A 25,601-nucleotide genomic window follows, 5' to 3' on the forward strand; every position below is an offset into this window, starting at 1 on the left:
CATCCGTCCTGGTAACTTATTTATATCCGTATACATAAATGGTTTATTAAGGCTTTTATTGACGCTCACATAAGGGATGTTTTTTTATATTATTTTAAATTATATATATTTTTTAATATATATAAACGTATCTTCGGATTCGAAGCAGGTACCAACAGTATTATAGGCCTATGCTATACGTCCATAAAAAAGATACTGCTTTAATGTATAATTATATAGCTCATTTATCTTAAAACAGGTAATATATAAAAAGATTTATAATAGTAATAGATATATAAAACCGTCGTAATCTATAAAATATTAAATAAAATACAGATAACAAAAATCAATCGATATTTATTTTACGACTGGTATCGATTAACGACTAATTTATGTCTCGAAATGGTTTCATTAGGGAATTGGATGACATTAATTACAACGGCCCTGTCCATAAGACATGACAAAATGTTCATTAATTAATGAAATTGGTGTCTATTTACAAATTATAGTAGGAACTAATAGGTATTCTATATTTTTCTGTCTAGATTTTTTATTTATAAAGAAGCAGAAATTTTAGATTATTGTATTTTTTTTCTATTAACAAGAAGTATACGGTGACATGAGTTCCAATCCTACTCGTGAATCAATGAATATATTTCAATTATTTCCGTTTTCTTGGTCTTGGTACCAAAGCAAGTATAAATGGGCGGCAACCAGAGAAAGTAGTGTCTCAACACTAGGTTCTCTTGTCCTATACATGCGGCTTTGTCTCCGTTTTAATTCATCATTTATTTAAATCGTCTTACTTAACTTAGAATTAAGTAAGACGATCTAAATAACTGATCGCAGGTACAGTGGGATATATCGAAACGATTAACGTGATGTATACATCCTATTGCTTTTTCAATTCTAATCAGTAATTTCTGAGGTTAGTGCGCTGAATCAAACAAATTCTAAAGCTTTATAATATTAGTATTTATTAATAGAGAAGAAGCATTATGAAATGTAAATAAACAAAAAGTTTTTAAAATTGGGACCCAATGTAGTGGGCAGTTTTAGTTAAACGCGTTAAATTAAATACCGCTTTTCCATGATATCCATACTAACAAATTCTGCATAAATAGACCGGTTAGAATGTACCCAACATTCTTGTATAGGAAATTCTTAGAAATTTAATGTAAATTTGTATAATATGGGGTCGAATAAACATAGGCTTTGTAATTGACGGCCGTTTCCCAGAACCACGCTTCGGTTCGGTTTCCGCGGAAGACTTAAAAACGTACGAACTGTCTGCCTTACACGTTTGAAGTATGTAATGCCTTATTTTTACTATATCAAGGTTATTGTTCTTTAAAAAAATTAAGAAATATATTGAAAATTATCAATGATTTGCCGTTTAGGGTAAATGATTTTTATATTTTAGATCAACAATTTTCTTAAAATATATGTGTTGATTCAATAGTTATCTCAAAAACTATTAAATATTTTCAAAATAATCAATAATTTACAATTCGAGGTACCCAAATCCTCTATTTTAGATTAATAATTTACTTAGAACAATAATCTATGGTCGTTTTACCTGATGCCATACAACGCTAGAAGCTATCAATTCACATATATGTATATGTTTAACATGACAGTGTGGTATCACGTTCATGCTATATTATTACCTGCAACATAATTTATGACTACAGCAATTATATATCTGTATGATTTCATAGTTACTAGTTTTTTCTGTTGTCATTTTGTAGCCATTATATGTACAATTTTTTTATAGCTTCACGCTATATCCCTCTCTTAGCAGGCTAAGCAGAGAGAATTTGGGAACCTACTGTTAAGACATTCCATTCCCATTAAGATACTTCCCTTTCTGCATTCTTTGCTGAATTCTCGAGGTATTGCGTGTTGAGTGGCTGAACATAACGCCGCAAGCTAAATGATTCGTGTTATATGTAGGTATACAAATAGGGGTACGTTTTTTATTTTGTACCATATTTTCGAGTTATTCAGGTACTATAAATGGTAAAAGGTACCCCTTTCTGTTATTATGTACTTCACGTTCATTTGTCAAGAGGTCTCCAGACGTTAATTCCGAACTGGGTGGTTTAGGAGTCATTATAGCGGTATACAATACTTTCCTTTCTCCGTTTTTTTATTATTTTCGCGTATTTGCATTCCTACAATTAAAAAAAGCCTAGCAGTAAAAACATTTGTTAAAGTAGTGATTTGGATTTGAACAGAATAAAACCAACAGTGCGGCGTTTCTTAAAAGAGTTTCTCAAACCTTATATTTTAGAAAATACAGTTTAAATAATATATTTGAAGTTACAGTCAATTGAACTGCTTTTTATGTGTTATATTTATTGTTTACAGTATATAAAATAATTATTCCAACTTCACACTTTTCCCTCATAGAAGAAATGTTAAGACTTGAAAGGTCTCTACCTACACGCGGTATGAAACGTGAAAATTGCATAAATATCAATTTATACGTATTTGGTGTAGAAATTTCGGAATTATAATACCAAGTAAAAACTTACGACTATATCTGTCTGTACATTATTTTTATCTAAATATGTTTGTTTGCTTTCACACTGTGTGCCGCACATGGGTAGAGGGAACCTGGGAACCCAGTGTTTACACATTTTCCGCCGAATTCTTAACGCTGCGCCTCGCTGCTTCTGGAAACAAGGCAAACCTTGTTACCAGAGCAAGCGAATGAAATTAATAAATTTCATTGATTTAATTTTCTCGAGTGGGAATCGAACCCACGACCTGTCGCGCTGTCAAACGCTTGTGCGCCATGGCTAGCTGAAAAATGATTTACAATGCTAATATTTATTCTGTAGACATAATAGCTCGGAGCGTTGAAGTAACACGTTTCGTGGATATCGATGGTATAATAAATTACTTTGAAACCTGTTTCTCTAATTTACCTGAACCAAATGCATAATGTATGTATGATAAAGACAAGTCGTTAAACTCTTAGCAATTATTTATTTTGAATTTTATGTCAATTAAAAATTGTTTTATCAAGGTTTTTGGATAAATGCTTTATTGAATTTGAGGTACCTATTAGGAACATGATATTTTTTTAGCTTCACTCAGTTTCCTGCAAATAGAAAGATAGGCAAAGGGCAGAGGGTATTATTTTCAAGACATTGCTAGTTGATTGAACGGCCATCGTTGTGGTGCACTAGCGGAGACTAACTAGAAACGCAACTGTTATGGATTTGGTGAAAAGTAATTATTATATTTTCATGTCCTCACTCTGGTAACGAGACGATACCTTCAAATATCCAAGGAAAGTAGACAACGGAGGTTTCCCAATGGGAATGGAGTGCCTAAACACTGGGTTCCCAGGTTACCTCTGCCTGCCGTGGTATGTGCGTGAAGCTAAAAAAATATTTTATTTATCCTGTAGATGGATTGAGACGTTGAATTCCGCAACTCCATAATGCAGTTTAACCATAATTCGGTGGGAAGTAGACGAAAGAGTGTCTTGACACTAGATTCCCTCTGCCTACCTATTTTTACAGTGTATTATTTTTTAAAAAAAAAGGTCTAGAGTCAAGAACCAATGCACCTAAAACTATTTTACTTAACTCATCTGAACACAGATCGTAACATCCGCATCGGTTACGCAAAACTTATATCATTGACTGCGTTATTTTTTTTTTTTACTTATCGCAAGATGGCCGACAGTACGAAACTACTAAATAAATTCTTATAAATGCTTTCTATTCACATTTGCACCGCCAGAGCTAGCGATTATACTCTTGTATGAGAGAGGGCCATACACTTGTTGGTGTATTGCTGACTCTACACAACCATTGTGTTGGATTATACAAATATTATGTTTGTCTAAGTGTATAATTTTTGTTTATACTTGTTCTTTTATGTTTAAGTTTATAAGAATTTTTGTTATACGGTTTATTGTATGTTGCATGTAAGTTTATTAGAGTTTTGCATGTTGCTGTACATGATAGATACATGTTATAAAGAACACTTTTTTTTTTAATATTTCTTGACAGTTATTTGTTTTAAATCTATACTATATACTATATATTATTTATACTATATACTTTATACTATCTATACTTAATATAATAAAGCGGAAGAGTTTGTTTGTTTGTTTGTTTGAACGCTAAGATCTCTGGATCTACTGGATAGATTTACTTTGTTTTTGTTTTGTATGAAAGCTGCATTCTTCAGAAGTGCTATAGGCTATATAATATTACATTACACTTATATACTAATAAATTAAAATACTTCCTAATTTGACATGCAATTTATTCTGCCATGTTGATAACAACCGTCGTCGCTACGCAACCGCGTTCGTTACCGCGACATTTTGATATTCATCCTTATGAAAATAAATATTATAGTCACTTTTAGCATTTTATCTAAATTGTAATTTTAGTTTACTGTATAACATACTAATAAATAATTAAGGAGATGTCACTGATTCGAAATGACCTAGCCTACGGGCGGCACAGTATGACCGACGCGAAAATATTCTTATAGTTCAAGCAGGCGTAGCCGCGTCCGGGTCCACTAGTGAATTATAATATTATAATATTTTTTGACGCTTCAGCGAATGAAGAAATATTTTCCCTTGCCTTTCCGTTTTACTTTCGCTTTTCAGCCATTTGCCTAGGAGGAAAATGTTAACTTTACTCTTGTAAACGAGAATCGTTTAGTTAATTATACAAAATGGAAAATATAAGAAATATCGTACAATGTGTCATTTATTTATGTTATTGTAATGGTTATTGTATTTCCCTTGTATTTCCATTATCCTTCATGATCTCATCAAGTTCATTCTTTAAGCTATTTATTCAATAATCTCACTAGATCTACAATTGTAGAGACCATTGAAGTTACGTTATTTATAAAAGAAGCTTATATCTATACTTATTTGTATAGAAAAATCTTCAATTACTGAGTGCCTGGCACACAAAAAGATTCCTTGGAAATTGTAGGAGAATGTTAAAAGAGGAGTTTTCCAAATCTCACGGAAACAGGAAAAAGGGAATTCAACATTTTATTTTCCACACAGACATCATGTTATTGCAAGTATATAATATAATTTACTCAAAAATGGTTAATCATATTTGAAAACATTTTTAATATTAATGGACCGGTCGTGCCTTTTCATACTAATATGAAGATACAATATAACTTCCTGCATTTTAATAGTCCAATTTAAGCCCAATATAAATTAGGTGAGTAAGTAGGTTCAATTACGCGAGGAGGACCGTCGTGTACGAGTATGTAGAACAAAGCGACGACCACACGATTAAGCTTCTTGCAATTTCGTTTCATTGCCTACGATTTCCTTTATAATTGAGGTCTTTATATTTAGGGATGTACCCTACTATTTAATTAATGTTACTGTATTTTTTATAAATTCATATTAATATTGGTATAACCAAATAAACCCTTTATGGTATTATAAACTGATAATCTGGTTGAAAGCGCTAATCTCAGGAACTAATTCGAATTGAAGTGTTGAGAGTGGTGGATAATCCATATATCCACAGCTTATATTACATCATATATAGATATGACGTAATAATGTAATATTGTAACTGATCACTTTCTGCACACGGAAGATGTATGGGAAAATATGTCGTTAGGGGGTAATTAATGTAACAGAATCGAAAATAATTTATAAAATGTTTGTCGATTTGTTTGTAAATTTGTACAAGCCAATCTCAGAGACTGCTTAACCGATTTAAATGCGGTTTTCACTATTGTATTTTTGCAAATTTAACAATGAAATGAGCTGAAATTTTAATTCTCAATGCATGGATATTGTCATTAAAATAATAATGTTATTAGAACACTTAGAGTGTTTAAACACCAGGTTTTCTCTGCCTGGTCTGCTATATCTAGTATAAAGCGTAAATTTATTAAAATTATTTTTTTAAATAAATTGATAAATCGTTTTCCACGAGCATATCCAAATACTAGTAAGGTATCAAGTTCCGTCGTAACTTGCAACCAAGTTTATCGCCTTTGTTTCGAAATTAATGAATCATCACGTAAGTTTCATTTGCTAATACAATATCTATAAATGGTTGCAAATAGAAGATAAGATCGTTATCGTTAACTACCTGCCTGCAATATACTTATTTATAGATATGGCTAATTTATATGAAATTTATAGATAATTTTAACTAATAAATTAAACTTGCTAAATTAATTTTGTTCATTATTTTGAAGCCGAAGTGGCGCATCGGCACAGCGTCTGTCTGTACACGCGACGCGTTCGACTTTAGGTTTGATTCCAAGTCAGGAAAATTAATTATTTTTATTTCCTCAATGGGCTCTTCTTTTTATTGCTACAGTCTTGTATTCTAACACTCAACCTTTGATGAATTTTTGACATCACATCAATATCACTGGGATTCTGGAGAAAGGTTAAGTATTAACCATGTGGACTCTTCAAATGGCATGTTTAAAGTAATTGTAATTAAAGTAATCCAGAATTTCCAGAATTCGGCGGAGAGTGGGAAATCGAGTGTCTTAACACTGGGTTCCCTTTGCCTACTCTGCTGTGTGCGGGATACAGCGTGAAGCAGATTTTTATTATATATAATTGCTAAAAATATTATATCATCATCATTACATCTAAGAAGATTTAAAACCTACATCTATAAACCTTTAACACAAAGATGCACAAACATATTACAGTAGATACATAGTTCCACATCATTTATTCAGTTATTAGGGCTTCATTAGGAACATTAGATGGTACGAAGTACGATTCCGCAATGAATGCTCTGATTTCGATACGACATTGACTGCCTATTAACCCTTCACGTAAGGCCCCCCCAATTAACGTTGTTATTGTTATATTTAACAATGTAAAATTGCGGTTTTGAGTGCGCTCCACGCTATTATTGTATGTAGGTATAATGGTGGATAATAGTTACGCGTGCTATTGGTTAATAATAATAGTCAGTTGATGTTCGTTTAGTGGATCTATCTACCGACGGCAAAACGTAATCCAAGGCAGGCCTATCTGGAGTTAATTATAATCATTTCATATTATTTTTAAAGATTTTTTGTTGAGTGATTTTTAGGTTTACCTTCTAACCCGTATTTGCCGGGGTAGGCAAAACACCCCCGTTGTTCGCTTTTGCTCTAAATTCAAGGCATTGCATGTTGTGCTATGTCTTGAATTTACATTGTAAACTAATTTTAGTAATAAATAACGTTGTCTTATAATGTATGTTTTGTAATAAAATAACTTCTATAATAATTGCCGTAAACATTATGGTTGAATATACGTAGAGTTTTATATTATTATTTTTTATTTTGCTTTTAAATTACGGCTTTTAAAATGGGGAAAGTGGCTTAATGGGAACGGAGTATCTTAACACTATGTTCCCAGGTTCCCTCTACCTACCATATGCTTCTTAAGTGTTCATCATAGGAAAATATAAGAAAGAGTTCCACTCACTGATAAGAACGTTTTAGTCCACCGCTTTTTATCAGCGTTGGACTTCGCAATAAAGGCTTTTCTTTTGTCTTTAATCATTACCGTATCGCCATTCACAGCTAACTCTTCCTAACAAATAACCCCTTGAATTTGAAATGAGTTACTGCTAGTTACTTACTATCAAAATTTTCCATTTTAGTGGTATTATAAAATATAGATTTTGAATAATAACTCGCCACAATTCAAATGCTTAAAAATAGTAATTATTAATTGATAGAGATGTTTTTTTACATTGAACTGAAAATATATTTTCCTTAATATAATATTATACACTTAAAAATTTCATACATTTTCTATAAAAAAAATCCTGATTAATTGAGGAATAACACTAAAAATACTAATAACTTCATATTTTCTAGAGTAGACTCGAAAAAAGACAAAAGACCCCGTCGACTCTTCATACTTCACACGACTATTTCCACCATGAGTTGTCCAATGTCGCATATTATCCTCCACCCACACGGATAGGACCTAAAAAACAAAATCTTAATTATAAATAAATATATATTTAATAATGTGTGTCAGAAATGACTAGGCCAAATGACTAATAGGATGTTTGCCTGTATTTGAAATTGGTATGCTCCATATTTATTAAAAATAAAATAAATTCATTATTTAATAAATAATTATGCAATATTTTTATATGGAACTATTTTAGCCTTATCGCTTTATAAATTTTATCTAATTTATATACCTATTTAAAAAAAAATAGTTTCACCTGTATTCCGCACATAGTAGGGCAGGCACTCTTTTCTCCATTTTCCGCCTAATTATAGAGACATTGCGTATTATATATTGAGTGGCGGAACTCAACGCCGCCCGATGCCTTGACATCAGCGCGACGAAATGAAAATACATAATGAATTTTCTCGAGTGGGAATCGAATCCACAACCAGTGGCGTTTACAATCACGTACTTAGGGACCTGCGTTACGACTGGCTTATTATAATTATTTATAATCGTAAAACATAAGTACATCATATTTAAATGCATAGTATTATTTCCATAAATTACATAGCACATAGGTATCGTTATTGTGAAATATTATACTTGAATTTGTTTAATAATTTTATGTGGCGATCACAGCAAACAATATTTTACATTACTCTGGGCAGGAATCGAATCTATCATCATCGCTTCGGATGTATGTTAATTAAACGGTATTATTATATATGCCAGTTCTATAATGAAAGTCAAAACTCAAACAATATAGATATATACTACCTACTAATTTTTAACGGTTCCATGTTTTATGTACCTACTATTTGTTTATTACTACAGTGTGAAGAGTGCAGTTAAGTTACGTGCCAACGGACCAGATGACTGTGAGATTTTAATTTGTCAGTTAATACCTATGTTGTTTTAAGGAAAATGTGTCGTTATCTATATTTCTATATTAATATTGTAAATATAAAGCTTATGAGTTTGTTTTGTTGACGCGATAATCTCTGGAACTACTAGTTTGTAAAATAGTGTTCTTTGGAAACAATAGACAAATGACAATAGAGTCACGGAAAAAAAATAAAAGGCTAAGCAACTATAGTAAAAAATATCTCCATCCATTATAATTATTACCCTAATATTTAGTAGGTTTTTGGTAATATTGGCTGTTAGTATTGTGACTCAATGCTATGTGAATCATTATTTACTGTATTAATAAACATATAATTTAGTAATATAATTTGTCCTACCTTCCAATCGAATTGGTTTTTTATACCGACTTACCAATTCAGCATCATAACTTATTCCGCATATAGTAGAGTAGGCAGAGGGAACCTAGTTCCCCACTTCGTTCCCCTGCGTGTTGAATGGTGGAACTCAACGCAGACTTTTTCGTTTTTACCAGAACGAGGAAATGAACATATTAAATAATTCTTTCCCCCGAATGAAAATCGAACCCACAACTGTTGCGTCACACGCTTGCGTCTGGGCGTCATAGTTCAAATATGGTATCTATACGTACATATCAAGTTAACCATTATTAAATATTCTATAGCCTTACATAGTTATAGCAGGAGCCTAGCGTTAAGACACTAGGTTCTCTATTATTTGTTAGTTTTGAATGGCGGAACCCAACGCCGCATTTCATCTTCTCACCAGAGCAAGGAAATGAAAATAATTTATTCCTCCGAGTGGGGATCAAACCCACAAACGTCGCGTTTCATAAGAAAGTGTGCTGCTTTTATTTAATATATTTGTTGATATAACTAAATTTGATAAATGAATTAATTTCATCTTCACTTATCTACACGCTAATGCAGAATGGATGGATGTCATGACCTACGGACAGTCTCTCAATGTCATTCTGTTCACGCATGCTGGTTAGGGAATTACTGTCTTCATTATTTTATTTGGATTTCAGTTAAAATTATTTTGTAAATAACTTTAAAAGCATCGTTTTGTACCTTTTAATTTAATTATAATATATGCCTTGTTATGTAATTTTGTAGTATCTTTGGAAATCGTCTAAGTTCCAAAGGAAAATTAAGGCAATTACCTACTTAATTATATATTTTTATAGAATGGGCTTCAATGAAATGAAAAGAGGAGAGTGGAATATTTCACTACTTTATTAGTTAGTTATCCCTGCACGTAGTGTCAACATTTAAAATTTTGAGCATGTCAATGTTAGGAGCTTTAGGGTTCAATTTCAACAAACTTTCAAAATTTGCCTTAAATAGATTTTTTTTGTAAAAGTTTTTCTAATTGTCAGTCTGAATTTTTTGTAAGTAAAAATTATAGGGTGGGCATTAGACTAATCGGGGATAGGCACAGCCCACCCGATTCCACCATTCCTACGCCCATGCTTAACATTCGTTAATATAAGTAGCTTTTTAAAATCAATTGTCCACGCCGAGGTAGCGTCAAACTTAATATACTGTAGGTGTGAACTCATCAAGTTGACATCCTCTTTATTGCCTTAAATACGGTGCATTATTGTTCTTTGTGATACTTTGAATTGCATTTCCTTTGTCTGTCTCTGTGTTTACTTTTTAAATGAATAAAGTTCTATATGAATAAAATTATATGGGAAATTATATTTTACCTTTTTTTATCAGCTTCAACCTGTATCCCGCATGTAGCAGAGTAGACAGAGGGCGCATAGTGTTAGGTGTTTATTTGGGCATTGTTTGAAGAGTGGCGGTACCCAACGCCGCATTTTGTCTCGTTACCAAAGTGAGGAAATGAAAATGTTATATAATTCATTCTTTTGAGTAGGGATCGAACCCACAACCTGTCAAATTTACAGTTGCACGCTTGTGCTCCTGCGCCAGAAGTGGCCTCAAGTACTACACAGTGTTCTACATGATTATTAATTATATTCAAACCATGTAAAAAAGGAACTAGTTGCTAATTTATAAATGTAACATTTTCGCACATGGTCTTCTCCAGTACCGTCAGATAATCTCTGGTCAACAAAGAGGCATTAGAATTAGATAACTATGTATGTATGTATGTACGTCGTACGCAGAGATGAATCTGAATGGATTGAAGGCTGAACGCGACGGTATTCAATGAAACGCGTTGTTAGCGTTAGCGGTTTTGAGTTCGTCCAATTTATTTTCGCTCATTCGGGCTAATAGTCTTGCACTAGAATTTTAACCGTAAGCTCTGTATGTGTGTGACTTATTATATTTTATTATTTGTGTGTTAGTTTTTGCTGTGCTTGGAGGATAGTTTAATATAAAGAAAAAAGTTATATTAAATCGTCAATAAGTGCTTCATGCTTTATCTCACATATAGCAGAGTAGGCAGAGTGAACTTATCAAGACACTCTGGTCTCCGTTTTCCACCTACATTTAGGTAATTACGTGGTAAGCGCAGGAAGAGCGATACTTAACGCTGCAGTTTTAGAGCGGTTAAAAGAAAATATTAAATATTTTACTGAAATATCTGACAACGAGAAAAACTTATACGATTACGTATTAACAATATTGCAAAAAAAAGTTTTAAAGTTCGTATCTTACTTCCGTGACGCTCGAAAGGACTAGACCTGCATAAATATCCAGGTCAATAAATTATATTACTTTCAACTCGATACCTCCACGGGCTCGTAATGAATTTACGGACGTCCAACAAAGTGTTCCGTTGGTTCCGTCTTTTTATTTGAGGTACGGAACCTTAAAACTAAAATAAATACTTCTACAGAAATATTTTTAAATTCACAATTATAAAGAAATATAATGTAGGTAATAATTTTCATTCGATTAAGGAAAAGTAAAGGGTTCATTAAACAAATATGTACTTTGAAGGTTTTTATTATGTGACAACCGGAAATGCATATCGCCTTTGAATTAAATGTTTAAAACACAGCTACAGAAGTTGAAGTTGTTTTGTTTTTTGTTAATTCATTTAAATATTTTACTGTACTTTTTAAGTTATTAAATTTAAATAAAACGTTATTTTCGTGCATTTTTAGTTATATTTTGTTGCAAAATCGTTGTAGCACAAGAAAATTGTTATTATTTTTAGCTTCTTCCTTTCTCCATTATATCAGAGAAAGCAGGGGAAACTTAGTGATAAGACACTCTTTTCTCAGCTTTTCAAGACATTGTTGAGTGGTGGAACTATGTCGCGCTTTGTCTTAACTCCCTGAGTGAAACTCGAACTCACAACTATCGCATATACAGTCACACGCACCGCTGTGTCACTACGGCCTCAGAATATAGTTTGATTAAAAAAAAAGTACTATTTTAATTGAATATTTCACGGACTTCAAATGTAAGTAAGTATTATCTATATTTTACACAATATTTGATGGAATAGTGATAACACCAACCTTTAATTACGAAGTCGTGATACCGACGCGACGTGCGCATTATTTAAATCATGGCATTTTGAAGTTTAAGGTGAATGCAATTCTGCAATTTGTTGAATGTCACAAATATAAATTCTTTTGCGTGTAATGCCACTTGTTTCTTGTTTACCTACCTACGTATTTGACCGTGGCTGTTGAGAGCTTAAAATTAATAAAATATTATATTTCATAATATATTTGTTTGTTATTTTTTATGTTAATAAAATAATAGTAGAGTATGTATTGAAGCTGTAAATGCGATGATTGTAGGTTCGGTTTCTACTCAGGGGAATTGATTATTATTACTTCCTCGCTTCGGTAACAAGAAATTAGGCGTTTAGTTCCGCTATTCAACACATAATGTCTTGGCAAATTGGGCGATAAGTGTGGAACGGACTGTCATACTGCTTACCCTATTATTATATGTGTGATACAGCAAAGTAAAGCTGAAAACAATAAATGAAATGACATGTGATTTTTTACAATATTATCATCTATACTAATATAATAAAGCGGAAGAGTTTGTTTGTTTGTTTGTTTGTTTGTTTGAACGCTAAGATCTCTGGATCTACTGGTCCGATTTACATTGTTTTTGTTTTGTATGAAAGCTGAATTCTTCAGAAGTGCTATAGGCTATATAACATTACATTATACATATAAACTAATATATTTTAAAGTACTTTCTAATTTGACATGCAATTTATTCTGCCATGTTAATAACAACCGTCGCGTCGCTACGCAACCGTTTTGAAATTGAAATTATAGCTTACTGTATAACATTCTAATAAATAATTAAGAAGATGTCACTGATTCGCGATGACTTAGCCTTCGGGCGGCATAGTATGAGTATGACCGACGCGAAAATATTCTTATAGTTCAAGCAGGCGTAGCCGCGTCCGGGTCCACTAGTAATTTATAATTTAAAACTTTAAAATATGACCTTCTTGAGTTTGATTGTATGTAATTTGTAGTTCATAATTTAAGTTTAAATACCCCATGTATAAGATATTTTAGTCAAGTATAAAATATCTCATTAAAAATTTAAACCGATAGAGAAAATAGTCTATGACCTTCATAGACTATTTCGTATACTTTTTTATTGACGTAGGTGTAATGCAGAAAAAAAAGCAAAATTTTAAAAGTAGTCCGCTTTATTTTTGTAGCGATGAATAACTGAAAGTTGTGGAATTCATTGATTTTCGTGTACGTTACGTGCCCGCGCCGACGGTGCAGGAAACCGTTTTATAGCTCTTGTGTAAATCAACCCACTCTGGTTTGGTGCTGCAGTACTATGAAAACACGCTACGACACTGAGATCGTGCTTGTGTTGACAAATTTAAAATCACATACTATTTTTTATTGCTGGTTATTTTGACATATGTCTTTATTATATGTTTTTTAATATGTTATTTCATATCTATTTTGAATATATGTGATGGGTGACAATGTTTTTGCTGTATTTTATAGTTTTTATTTATTTTATACTACTTGCTATGTTGTCTGTGGATTTATTACATGTTGATGTTTTTGATAGTTCCGCCTAAATTTCTATAGAAATTTCCAAAGTATAGAGAAATATTTTTTTATTTTCATTCAACCTACTTTAGTTTAGTGCAGTCCAACAAAATTCTTCTATGAATCACTACAATCGTGTTATATTTCTATATTATTATATTTTTATTGCTAGTTATTTTATACATAATGTTTTCATTTTATGTTTTATAGATCTTATTTCATACTTTGATATTTGATGACCTGATGGGTGACATTGTTTTTGCATGTCTTTTTCAATTTTTTTTATTTAATGGCGGATTCACTAACAACATGATTTTTGATGATGGTTGATGTGTTGACGAGTGTTGCCGTGTCTTTCAATAGGAACTAGTAGATTTCAGAGTGAAGTTATTAATGATTATTAAATATAGTTTATTTTTATTTAAAAAACGGTCATTTGCGAGTCGGAGTCGCGTACGATTCCACAGCATTACCTATCTAAAAAAAAAAGCCAAACACCACGTTTGTTGTATTTAATATTTATTTTATTCTGTTTTATTTTTGTTGTCGCCATAACAATAAACGTTTTTTGTAAATAGATATGTATATCTGTGAAAATTTCAACTGTTAAACTACAACGCTTTATGAGATACAGCCTGTTGACAGATGGACGGACGTACGACCTCTAATACAAACAATACCATAGTTACTTTTAACGTTGAAAATAAATACAATTAACTACATATTTAAATTAATCATCCAATTCACAAATGTTCCAGAGCGACTCGGTGAGCTACTTCTTCGGCGAGCTGGAGCGTATAGCCAGGCCGGACTACGTGCCCTCGCACCAGGACATCCTGCACTGTCGGAAGGCCACAAAGGGTATAACGGAGTGCACCATCAACATAAACAACGTGCCTTTCGTGTTCGTGGACGTCGGTGGTCAGAGGACGCAGAGGCAGAAGTGGACGCAGTGCTTCGATTCTGTCACGTCGATACTGTTTTTGGTGTCTTCGTCGGAGTTCGATCAGGTGCTGTCGGAGGATAGGTGAGGCATTAAGTTATTTTACGAACGTTATCTGCTAGTAAACAGTAGTGATGGGTTGCTCTGCTTACAAGCTGTCTCTACGTGGTAAGAGGCAGTTTGATCAATTAACAGACGGTAAACGCGTTGGTTGTAGGTTTGATTTCCATTCGGGGGAATAATTTGTTTTTCATTTTCTCCCTCATTTCCGACGGCGGATAGTTATAGGGAATGCGGTGCTAAGATACGCGGGAAAAAGGGTCACTTTATTTTGTTAAGTTAGGTTAACGTTTAAGACGTTGGTAAAAAATTATGTATTTTTCCAATTACTATCTAATCTAACTACACAGTACAGTTCAATTATTAACCTTTGATTTTTTATAACATTTTGTCACCAATTATACACATATTACGTATTTTATCTAACAAGTTCTATTTTTGGGTAAAAGATAACGGAAATCGTATACTAATTTACTTCAATGAACACGAACTTTAATTGGTTTAATTTTAACTTCAACTTTAATTAATATTTGTAGTATCGAATGGATTTATAAATTATTTTAATTGCTACTCTTTGGTAAAAAAGTTTAGGTAAGAAATTTGAGCGGCGCGGAGTAACACTAGGTTCCTTTCGCCTATCTCGCTGTGGGATATTTGATTCAACGTGAACCTAAACGTAGTGACAAATCACTTCGTTTACATCTTACAAATCTGTCTAATCGGTCACAGCCATGTGGTTAGTGAATATATTAATTACCATTAACAACGTGATATCGAGCCCATCTGTTTCTTCTTGTTAGTTACACGTACTTTAAGTTGTATTTGTATTTAAATAATATATGTATGTATGAGTTAATTTACATTTTTAATGGCGTTAGTTGGTTTTTGTATGTTAAAATACATATATTTACATATTCGAGACGCGGTTAGTTAATAAGAATGAATTACAATGTTTTAGAACAGGTGTAATATAATAGCGGTGGTGTTTGATAAGTTTATAAGAAACTAGCCTTTACTTCCGGCTTCCTCCCTGTGATCATATGGTAATAATTGAAAGTTTTGTATGATGCCCAAGTACCTCTGACGTGACATGACTGACATGACGTGACATCCAACACAAAAAATATAGTTTTGATTCGAACCTGTGTCCTGAGATAAGCGTGTTCAATCAAATAAATGGATCTGGTTAATAATTTTAGAATTATCTATACTAAAACACGTCTTCAGAACTATTTTATATAGTGTTTATTTTATTCTTTATTCGCAATTTTTTAATATTCCATTAAGCTAATAAATAATATAAGAAAATGCAAATAAAAATGAAAAATTGTTATAGCAGATATCAATTTATATGATCAATTGGAGTATATTTTTAACTATTGTAGCAATAACTATTGTTTCGTATACAAGTTAAGCATTAAAGATCTATAATTTGCTAAGTGAATCCTACATATTTTTTTAGTTTCTCCTTCTATAATTAGACATGAATAAACATGCATATTTTAAACAAGATGTCTTATATTAGCTATGATTTAAGACACATGGGCAATTTGTATGGCCGCGATGCAGTTACATTCATTATAGTAAATGCACGATCGGCGCGGATGTGGATTAGCAAGTCTTGACGCCATAACGCATACAAATATTTCTTTCTTTAGCTTCGCGTATAGTATGATAGGCAGAGGGTACCAGGGAACCTAGTGTTAAGACACTCCAGCTTTTCGATGGATCTCTTTTTTGTATGTATATGATTTTAATTTAGAAAGCAATCTAATTACATGAAATGTTGGGTGGTGACATCTAGTCATAATACGTATGTATATCTGGAGTCTCGTAAGAATTAAATATTTTCATAAACGTGAATCTCCATCGGGCGATTAACGAACAAATATATTCCTTTAATAGTTCTTGATTATTTAGACTAACTCTATGTAAACTTTGAAGGTAAATAACCTGCATAAGAGCGATGCCATCACATTTATTTCATTCAGCTATTTTCTTAACCGTGCTATTAATATTTTATTGAAGCGTAAATACTTTTTAGTTATGGCATCGTAAAATACTGTTGATAAAAGTTCGTTCATCAAAGTGTTACTGCTTGAACCGTATAGACAGTGTTGCCAGTTTAAAAAAAAATCATAAAAATTTAATAAATAATTATAATTGAACGTCCTTGTGAATTTTTATGGTAAATTTGAATACATAAATTCTTTTGTTAAATTATTTATAATGTGTGAAAATTTGTAGCCTCGTTTTTTTAGATACGTTTTTTTTGCGTTTGCAAAGTAATTCGTATGGTAATATTTTTTATTGTAACGGGAATTCAGACGTTTTCCATTTTATACTCAACTATAACTAAAAATATTAGTTTCGGAAGTTTTGTTGTGGCTTACGTTCAGAACTTCATATAATGTATGACATCACAAATGAGCTACTAAAAATGAGATTTTTTAAATCTTCACTCTGTATCCCACATAGGGCAGCGTTAGTGGAGGGGAGGAACTTGGTGTTAAGACACTCCGTTTCCCGTTTTCCGGGCTGAAATCAGGTATTGTGACCAGAGCCAGAATATGAAAATAATACATTCCAGGGATCGGGAATCTAACCCTGAATTGTAGCGTTTACAGCCTGAAGCTGTGCCGCTGCGCTGCGACGGTCTTTAATAATAATTAAAAAATAAGCGAATAGACAACGAAATTAGACATGGTTAGGTTAGGTTAATTAATAAGGATTTTATTAGTTAAAAATGGGCGAATTTGCTGTTACAAAACGTATCTAATTTTTAGTTTTTACTGCTACAGATGCTAAGTTAATAAATTGTAAAAAAAACAAATAAAACAATTTTAATTATAAATTCATTTATCATAAGGCTAGCAACACTTTAATTCAAGCAATAAATTTTAAATATAGGCAGGTATTTAGACTATGCGATCAAATGTGGGCAAGTCGTTACTATTACGAAAGCCTAGCGGTGTCAGTCACGGCTTATCTGTGACTAATCGTGATTTATACAATAATAATTTAAATATTGTATAATACGTCTAGAAAATTTGAATAATAAATAATAATATTATTTTTCGTTTGTATTAACAAAGTAAATTGTTTTCTTATATTAGAGATTGAAATTGACATTTTTTTCCTTTCAGTTCAGTTAATTTCAGTCTCTGTTTATAGTTAATTGTAAAATATCTAAGTCGTCTAAATGTATAGTGAATGGATTAAGTATAACATATAATTTAAATGGATCGCGGATTCGATTCCTTATAAAATTTATATATTTTATATCATTCATTTTTTATATTTGTTAGGTTTGCTAGTATAGTAGTTAAGTACATTTTAATAAAATACATTAAATGAGAGCAATTCAAAGCTAATTCCTCACGAAAAAAATGTCGCATCCAATCTGTCAGTCACCGTCAATCAATCAATTAATGATTAATTAATTAATTGTAATTAAACCGGTAAATGGGGTTACGTGGGTACCGCCATGTGATCGATGACGCGCGTCTTAATCCACTGCAGTGTTATTAATATAACATACTTACTAGTATGTCGGTATAAACACGCACACGCCGAGAAAAAGTTAACATCCGGGAATTTGTATCAAGGTCGGTGTGTGTTTGGTTTTTGGGATCGTTATATTCGTTAATGCTATGATAGTTTATTAATATGACATGTTTGGTTCTGGAGTAGTACTCGCACTAGTAACGTGGTAGAGTGCAGCGTTGAGTTTCGCCGCTCAACTCGCATAGTTTCCAGTATTCGGCGGAAAGTGGAAAACGGAAGTGTCTTAATCGGAGGGCCTTAATAGGTTCCCCGGTGCCTTCTGCCTTCTCTGCTATATGCAAGATAAAAAAATATAGTGAGATATTTAAAAATAATATTAAGTAATTTTGATGAAGGAACTTAAGTAAGAAATGCATATAATGTAGAAATGCATATGGAAATATGCAAATATATGCAACAGTTTTCTATATTTTTTAAGAATGCAGTAAGGAAATAATTATGTCGTTGTCGTAAGGTTGCTGTCATCTTAATACATTTTTGAAATAGTAGTAGAGATTTAATAGCTTCATATAAATGCATTTACTTCTTGTAACTGAATGTTTTTTTTGTTTCTTAAATAATTCGTTTATATTAAAACTGTTTTTGAAATGTTCCTTAAAACCAAAAGATCTGTAAAAGTAAAAGAGTAATAACAAAGAGCAAACTTCGCGTGACGTCTCGCGTTTTTGCTACTTTTATATATTTTTCTTGATAATTAGTTTATTAAAATACACTGCACAAGAAATAATATAAGAAATACAAGGAAAATCATTGCAATATTTATGTGTACAAAATATTTTATAATATTGTAATCTTCATAATAACCATAATGATGCTTGCTAAATTGTTAATTTTAACTGTTACAGAAAAACGAACCGCCTCGCCGAAGCCTTAAACATATTCGACACAATCGTCAACAATATAAACTTCAAAGGAATTTCCATAATTCTTTTTCTCAACAAATCGGATTTGTTGGCGAAAAAGGTGGCAAGCCTGGAGACTGACATACGCAACTACTACAAGGAGTTCACGGGCGACTCCCACAATTTAAAGGACGTCCAGACGTTCCTGCTCAACATGTTCCGGAATGTTCGGAGAGAACCAAAGACAACGCTCTACCACCACTTCACGACGGCTATAGACACGCAAAACATAGAGGTCGTGTTCAATTCCGTCAAAGACACTATACTGAATCGTAATCTAGAATCTCTTATGTTACAGTGATTTTGTTTTTTTATGTTTGTCTGTGGTTTTGTGATATTGTGTAAATGTGTTTTATTTTTCGGGCGTATTTTTTTAAAAAGACAGGAAATGTGATTTTTTTTTTTTAGTATATGGAATGTATGTATTTGTAAGGACGGTGGTCTGGTTCTGTTTAGCATGCCATAGGATGTACTTATTGCAATATATTTGTGAAAGATTTGATTTTTTAATGAAATATTCATTATTCAGTTATTCCAAAAGAGCATTAATGCATAATTATATTTGTTGAGTTTTTAAAAAAATAGTAAAAACTAAGTTAAATTAAATTTTTTTGGACCACACTTTAAAATAGGCTTTATTTATTTGTGGTAATTTAATTTATTTCGGATAATCTTTATTCATATCTGAATAATGTTAGTTAAAAAAGGTTGAAAACTATCTGCATTTACCACCTATCGAGACACAATTTAAACAGTTGCTTTATATATGTATATATTTTAGGTGTATTGTACAATGTAACGACCAAATATTGCACGCAAATTTGTACCCATATTAGTATTACTTTTACGAATATACATAAAATTTAGAGAAAAAGTATATACTACTACTTTTACTTAAGCTCGTGTCATATTTTTGTTTCTTTTTTGCCAAAAATCTCTTGAAAAAGAAAACAAAATTATGCGTGAAACCAATTTTCGATATTTTTACACTTCTATGAAAGTACATTAATTTCTTCGTAATATATCAATTACATATATTAATCGAATAAATTCTAAATTAGATATTCAGCATTCTAGAAATTATTACAACAATTTTTATATTAATAAAATATATGCCCTAGTCTTTTGGTAAAACTAGTTTGGAACTGACATTCGAAATATCCTCTAGCTTTATAATTATAAACAATTGTACTGCCAGAACAAAAAAAAGGTATAAGTTAATCAACTTTGTATAATTATATTTGTCTACTGTTGTATATTAAAATAGGGTTGCTATTGTAATAAGTTTGAAATTCATTAAAAAAATTCTTTATCTGAAAAATCTAAAACATGTTATTTAAAATTTTTATAAATGTTTTTCATACAAATTTTAATAAATTTTTTAATATTTTTTCTGTAATTTGGTGTAGCAACACTAGTTTAATATATTTCAAATTTTGCTATATCCACAAAATGTAGACGAGTGGATCTCACGCGTGCTTGTATATAATTATAAATATAAGGAACAAAATCATACATTAATTCATTAATTATTATATTAAAATTTCATATTTATTTATTAATAATAAACAGTTTTATGTATGAATTATATAACAATTATTCTTATAAATATAATAGTATATACGTTTTGCTTTATCATATTTGTTTTTATTGCTATTATATAAATTATAAAAGAACTTTTTGAAAATTATACAAGTATTGTTTTATTTTATATTAAATGATAAAAACGTAACTTCTATTATCAATTATAATAAATACTTGTATGTATTGTGTATACTATAACATTGTATTAAGTTAATTACGAATATTGAAATATGATTTTGTTCCAATAATGTAGATACAATTTGGAAGACTTTGAATCCTTAGGGAGTAAAATGTACATAACATATGAGGTTATCTAAGTAAAGTGATATAACCCATGAAAGATTAAAAAAGAAATATGCATTAAAAATGGATTAAACATGATGATGGCTAGTAAAACATGTTGATGACGTGACGTGACTTTCAGAAAACAGATATTATATCTTTTTTGAACAAAAAGATATAATATCTGTTTGCTGAAAATAACAGGATCTTACTAATGGGAGATCTGTAAATTTAGTGTTGCACCATTACAGAATATTGTTTCATTATTTAAGTTTCACACAAATTGTCTTTGTTTGGAATATAATCAAATTATTGTCTTTAATTTTCAACATTCACCTATTTATGAGATGTTTTCTGATCTTTATGATGTCACATTTTTTGCCACCTAGAAAGTATTAAACTATAACCTCCGGAAGTATGTATGTATAATATAATTTTTTGAAATATGATATTGTCACGAAATTCTTAACTGCTCCCCACCACTTGTCACAAAATATTACATCGCCACCTTTACGTGTGACACAATTTTTGGATTACCCTCTAATCTATTATTTTATATTTTATAAATTAACAAATATGGGTTAGGTCACTTTCACAAGGAGCACCTGAACTGTGATTGAATATATAGGCTGTAAACAGCAACGAAGTGTTTTTATGCACATATATAAATAATAATAAATAATGAAATGTATAATAATGTCTCAAATTGCCGCTCAATATACGTTAGAGCATGTTTGGATGATTTTTGCAATGTTTGTACTATATATATATAAAATCATAGATTTACATTTTTATTCCACTTTTTGTATAATCTACCTAGATCTTATTGAATTTTTGGCATGTTATGTCATTTTGATTTTGACAGTTTGGTGTTTTTTTTAACTTTTTTTTGTTTCTTTATTCAATTACAATGGATATGTGCTCAACTGGCACTTTCGGAACGCCAGATTTAAAGAACTATACCAATTACAATGGTATCTATAATGAATGCATAATATTTAAATTAATGGATTTAGATTCACAGTTTTAATGTCTATTAAAATACAATATTTTTTATTTTAATATAATAGCGATAATACATAGAAATGTAATAATGATTTATATTTTCTTTTTTAATATTATTTGTAACATTTGAATGTTTGTTTTTTTACATAATTTTTGTAATTTTCTATATAATTTTGAATCTTTAAACTTTATTCCGTCCGTCGCACTTACAGCTAATTATATAAAATCACTACCATATTATATAAGGGCACAAATCGAAAGCAACTTTTTTTTTTATTATTTCAAATTATAAAATAATATGCCTTCGTGAATCGAGTATAATTATATAAGGTCGAATTTGACATTTTGATTTATATATACATTTTAATTTTGTATACCTGATTTTACAAGTATTGTGAAAAATAATTAAAAAACTGACTGCCGTACACAGTTTTAATATTATTAAATAAATATTTTTTTTTCTATTTTTTTTTAATTAAATCTATTTATAAAATTCGCAATACATATTATTTATAAAGATTTATCGTATAAGTATATTAATATTAGTCAAATTGATCGACCTTATAAAATGAAATCAATTACAAAGTTGCATAATTTTGTCATAATAATTGTATTAAAAGTTTAGTATCATAAAAAATGCAAAAATATAGAACAATGCGACGATCTTATCATTTTATTAGAATTTAGTATTTTTTATTCCATATTAGGAGAATTATTACAAAACCAAAATAAACAAAGATTAATTCATTCATTATTTAAGTACATTTATCTAGAAGTGGCACTTTAAAATAATTATACTCATTTAGTGTTTAATATAGAATATTTATTTTTAAACTTGTTTATAAAAATGGTAGTATAAATGGTTTATTTATTCTGTGTTTATATTTTATTATTATTTTTTAATTGGAGGCTATATGTAAATACCTCTTTATGTGACGAAGCAATGTAATAAGTTATTAATTAAGTTGAGCCTTTGTAGATTTAGGGTTATTTATATGAAGAGTAATATTGGCGTATATTGTATAATGGCGTCGGCTGTCTTTTTAGGTAGGCTAAGGGAACTTAATATTAGGCCAATCAGTTTTACATGCACTTGTGTGTTGAGTGGTGAAATTCTTCTTACCTGAGCGAAAATAGAAAAATGCGTTTCCCTAAAATAGGAATTCAACCCATTACTATAGCGTTTATAGTCAGGCGCTGCGCCGCTGCCCCACGACAGCCTCATGACATTATTTATGATTCCATACTTCTTAATGTAACAATATTTATTATATACAATGAAATTATTTCCAAAATTTTATTCCAGTATTCTTATAGATTGTTTCCTTTTATCTGCTGTCATATTTTTTTTCTTATTTCTTAATTTATATATCTCTAGTAATACAACAAATAAAACGTTTTAAAATCTTTTCTGATTTTTTTTATCTCTTCCGCTTGAGTGATTTTGAACTCTGTTAAACTTGCAGTTGTTAGTACATATACTCTTCTATAAAATAAATAGAATATATACATCTGTGCTTTTAAAAATATCTAAACAATTTATAATTGCATAATAATCTTATTCACATATTAAAAGTGCATCCAAAAATGGAACTCGTTTTGTATTAATTTATTCTAAATTATGAGATTTGTATGCAGTGTTTTTTTAAATACATAGGTAAATAGAAATAAAAAAAACCTGTTTCAGCTTTAGTAGTTTCAAAAGAAATGAATATAACTGATGCATTGATATATGAAATAGAAAAATATTTGGTGTGAGAGCCATTTTCTTAAACCCAAAACATGGAATATATTAATTATTACTATATATATTTTTTTAAGTTATATATATATTTAGCTTATGAAATGAGTAAAAAAAAATGTAGTAACAATTATAGTATGATGGAAATTAAAGCAATACAAACGAAATTTATAATATTGGCAAAAAACAATTTAAAGTACACTTTACTTGTGTTATTGTACATGTTTGTATGATAGATTTTAGTTTAGATCTGATTATTTATGAATAAGTGAATATTTGTGTTTTTTATCTGTATAAATAATGTGAATGTTGATTATAATCTGTGACACCTGTTTTTTTCATTATCAAATAGGCTTTATACGGTTAGAGCTTTATGTAACGAGTTTTTTGTATATTTATATAACGTCGTCTTAATAAAGAAAAAGATTAATTTGTTTAATATATTATTTCAATACAAAATTAAATGTTAGTTTTGAAACTAAATAAAAAAATATATATTAAGATGGCGATATATAAAATTTAAAACACTTAGTGTTGCCATGTATATCAAAATTATATATATGGTATTTTTGTACAAAATATAATTATAATATTGTAATTTAAACAATATATCAAAATAAAATATAGTATGTAGAGGTAAAAGGTCTATATGTATAGGAAAATGGGTCTCAAAGTAGGTAGAAGGCAATGTGATAGGCTGATTGATGTTTTGAGTAGTAGTGTTGTGCAATGTTCACTGGTATATTAAAAAAAATATATGTATAATATTATTTTGTTTAATTTATATATTATTATTGTAATATTTTTTTGTTTTAATGAAAAAATAAATAGGAAAAATTAACTTAACTTTTGATTTAAAAACATTCATATTAAATGAAGGAATATTTTGAAATACTTCATTAATAAATACTGGCTAGGGGTTTCATTCTGCCTTGCAATATAAAAAGTAGATTTGATTTTTGTCAAATGAATATTTTGACGCCGTTGAATTTTAAATGTGATTGAATGAATAAAATAATTTATTATTTTAAATACAGTGAATATTGCACTTTAGTTATAAACGCCGTGGGTGCCAATTCTTATAATGCTTGAAAATTTTAGGAACATTGTTTTTCTATTTGATTGTTTTGTAGAATATCACCGACTCGAGGCTGAATGATCATTAAAACTGGACTATGTAATGGTATAGAAAATTATATAATATATATAAATGCTTATAATTATTTCTGTTTAAAAATTGATTTTTTGAAAAACAATAAATTGAAAAGTACTTTTTCAAATTCAATTTAAAACCAATAAGTATTATCTTTTTTCAAACAAAACAAGCTAATAATAAGTTTACAATGTAAACTTTTTATTACTTTGTTTTTGCAACAATTATTCTTTAAAAAGAAGATAAGAAATTAATTATAATACATTGAATTAATTTTTATATTATTCCATAATTCAGTTTAATGAAATTTAACTAAGAATTATAATAAGCACACGTACGCGAGTGACGACAATATCTTTTGGAATTCCTCTATACATATTTTGTATACAGCCCGATATTTATTGTACAGTGTAATAAAATACTATGCATGTATACGACTTTGTTTTATTATACCCATTTATTTTATTTGAAATTAAGAAGATAAGTATTAGTTGTTTGTTTTTGAGAACCCCTTGAGCGTTTTCCTTTGAGTCAATTAAAGGAAAATTTACAACGATCC

General features: G+C 30.2%; 1 protein-coding gene across 1 annotated transcript in view; it reads left to right on the forward strand.

Moving 5' to 3' along the window:
• Nucleotides 1-25,476, forward strand: part of cta (Guanine nucleotide-binding protein subunit alpha cta) — a 29,211-nt gene extending 3,735 nt beyond the window's left edge. Inside the window, exons 2-3 of the mRNA XM_085204558.1 lie at nt 14,564-14,832; nt 19,221-25,476. Coding sequence (XP_085060684.1) covers nt 14,564-14,832; nt 19,221-19,578 — 627 coding nt within the window. The 3' untranslated portion in view covers nt 19,579-25,476. The remainder of the gene's footprint in view (nt 1-14,563; nt 14,833-19,220) is intronic.
• The last annotated feature ends 125 nt before the right edge of the window (nt 25,477-25,601 follow it).

Source organism: Heliconius melpomene, chromosome 20 (assembly GCF_056956725.1).
Source record: "Heliconius melpomene rosina isolate 202511_hmr_F chromosome 20, ASM5695672v1, whole genome shotgun sequence".
NCBI lineage: Eukaryota > Metazoa > Arthropoda > Insecta > Lepidoptera > Nymphalidae > Heliconius > Heliconius melpomene.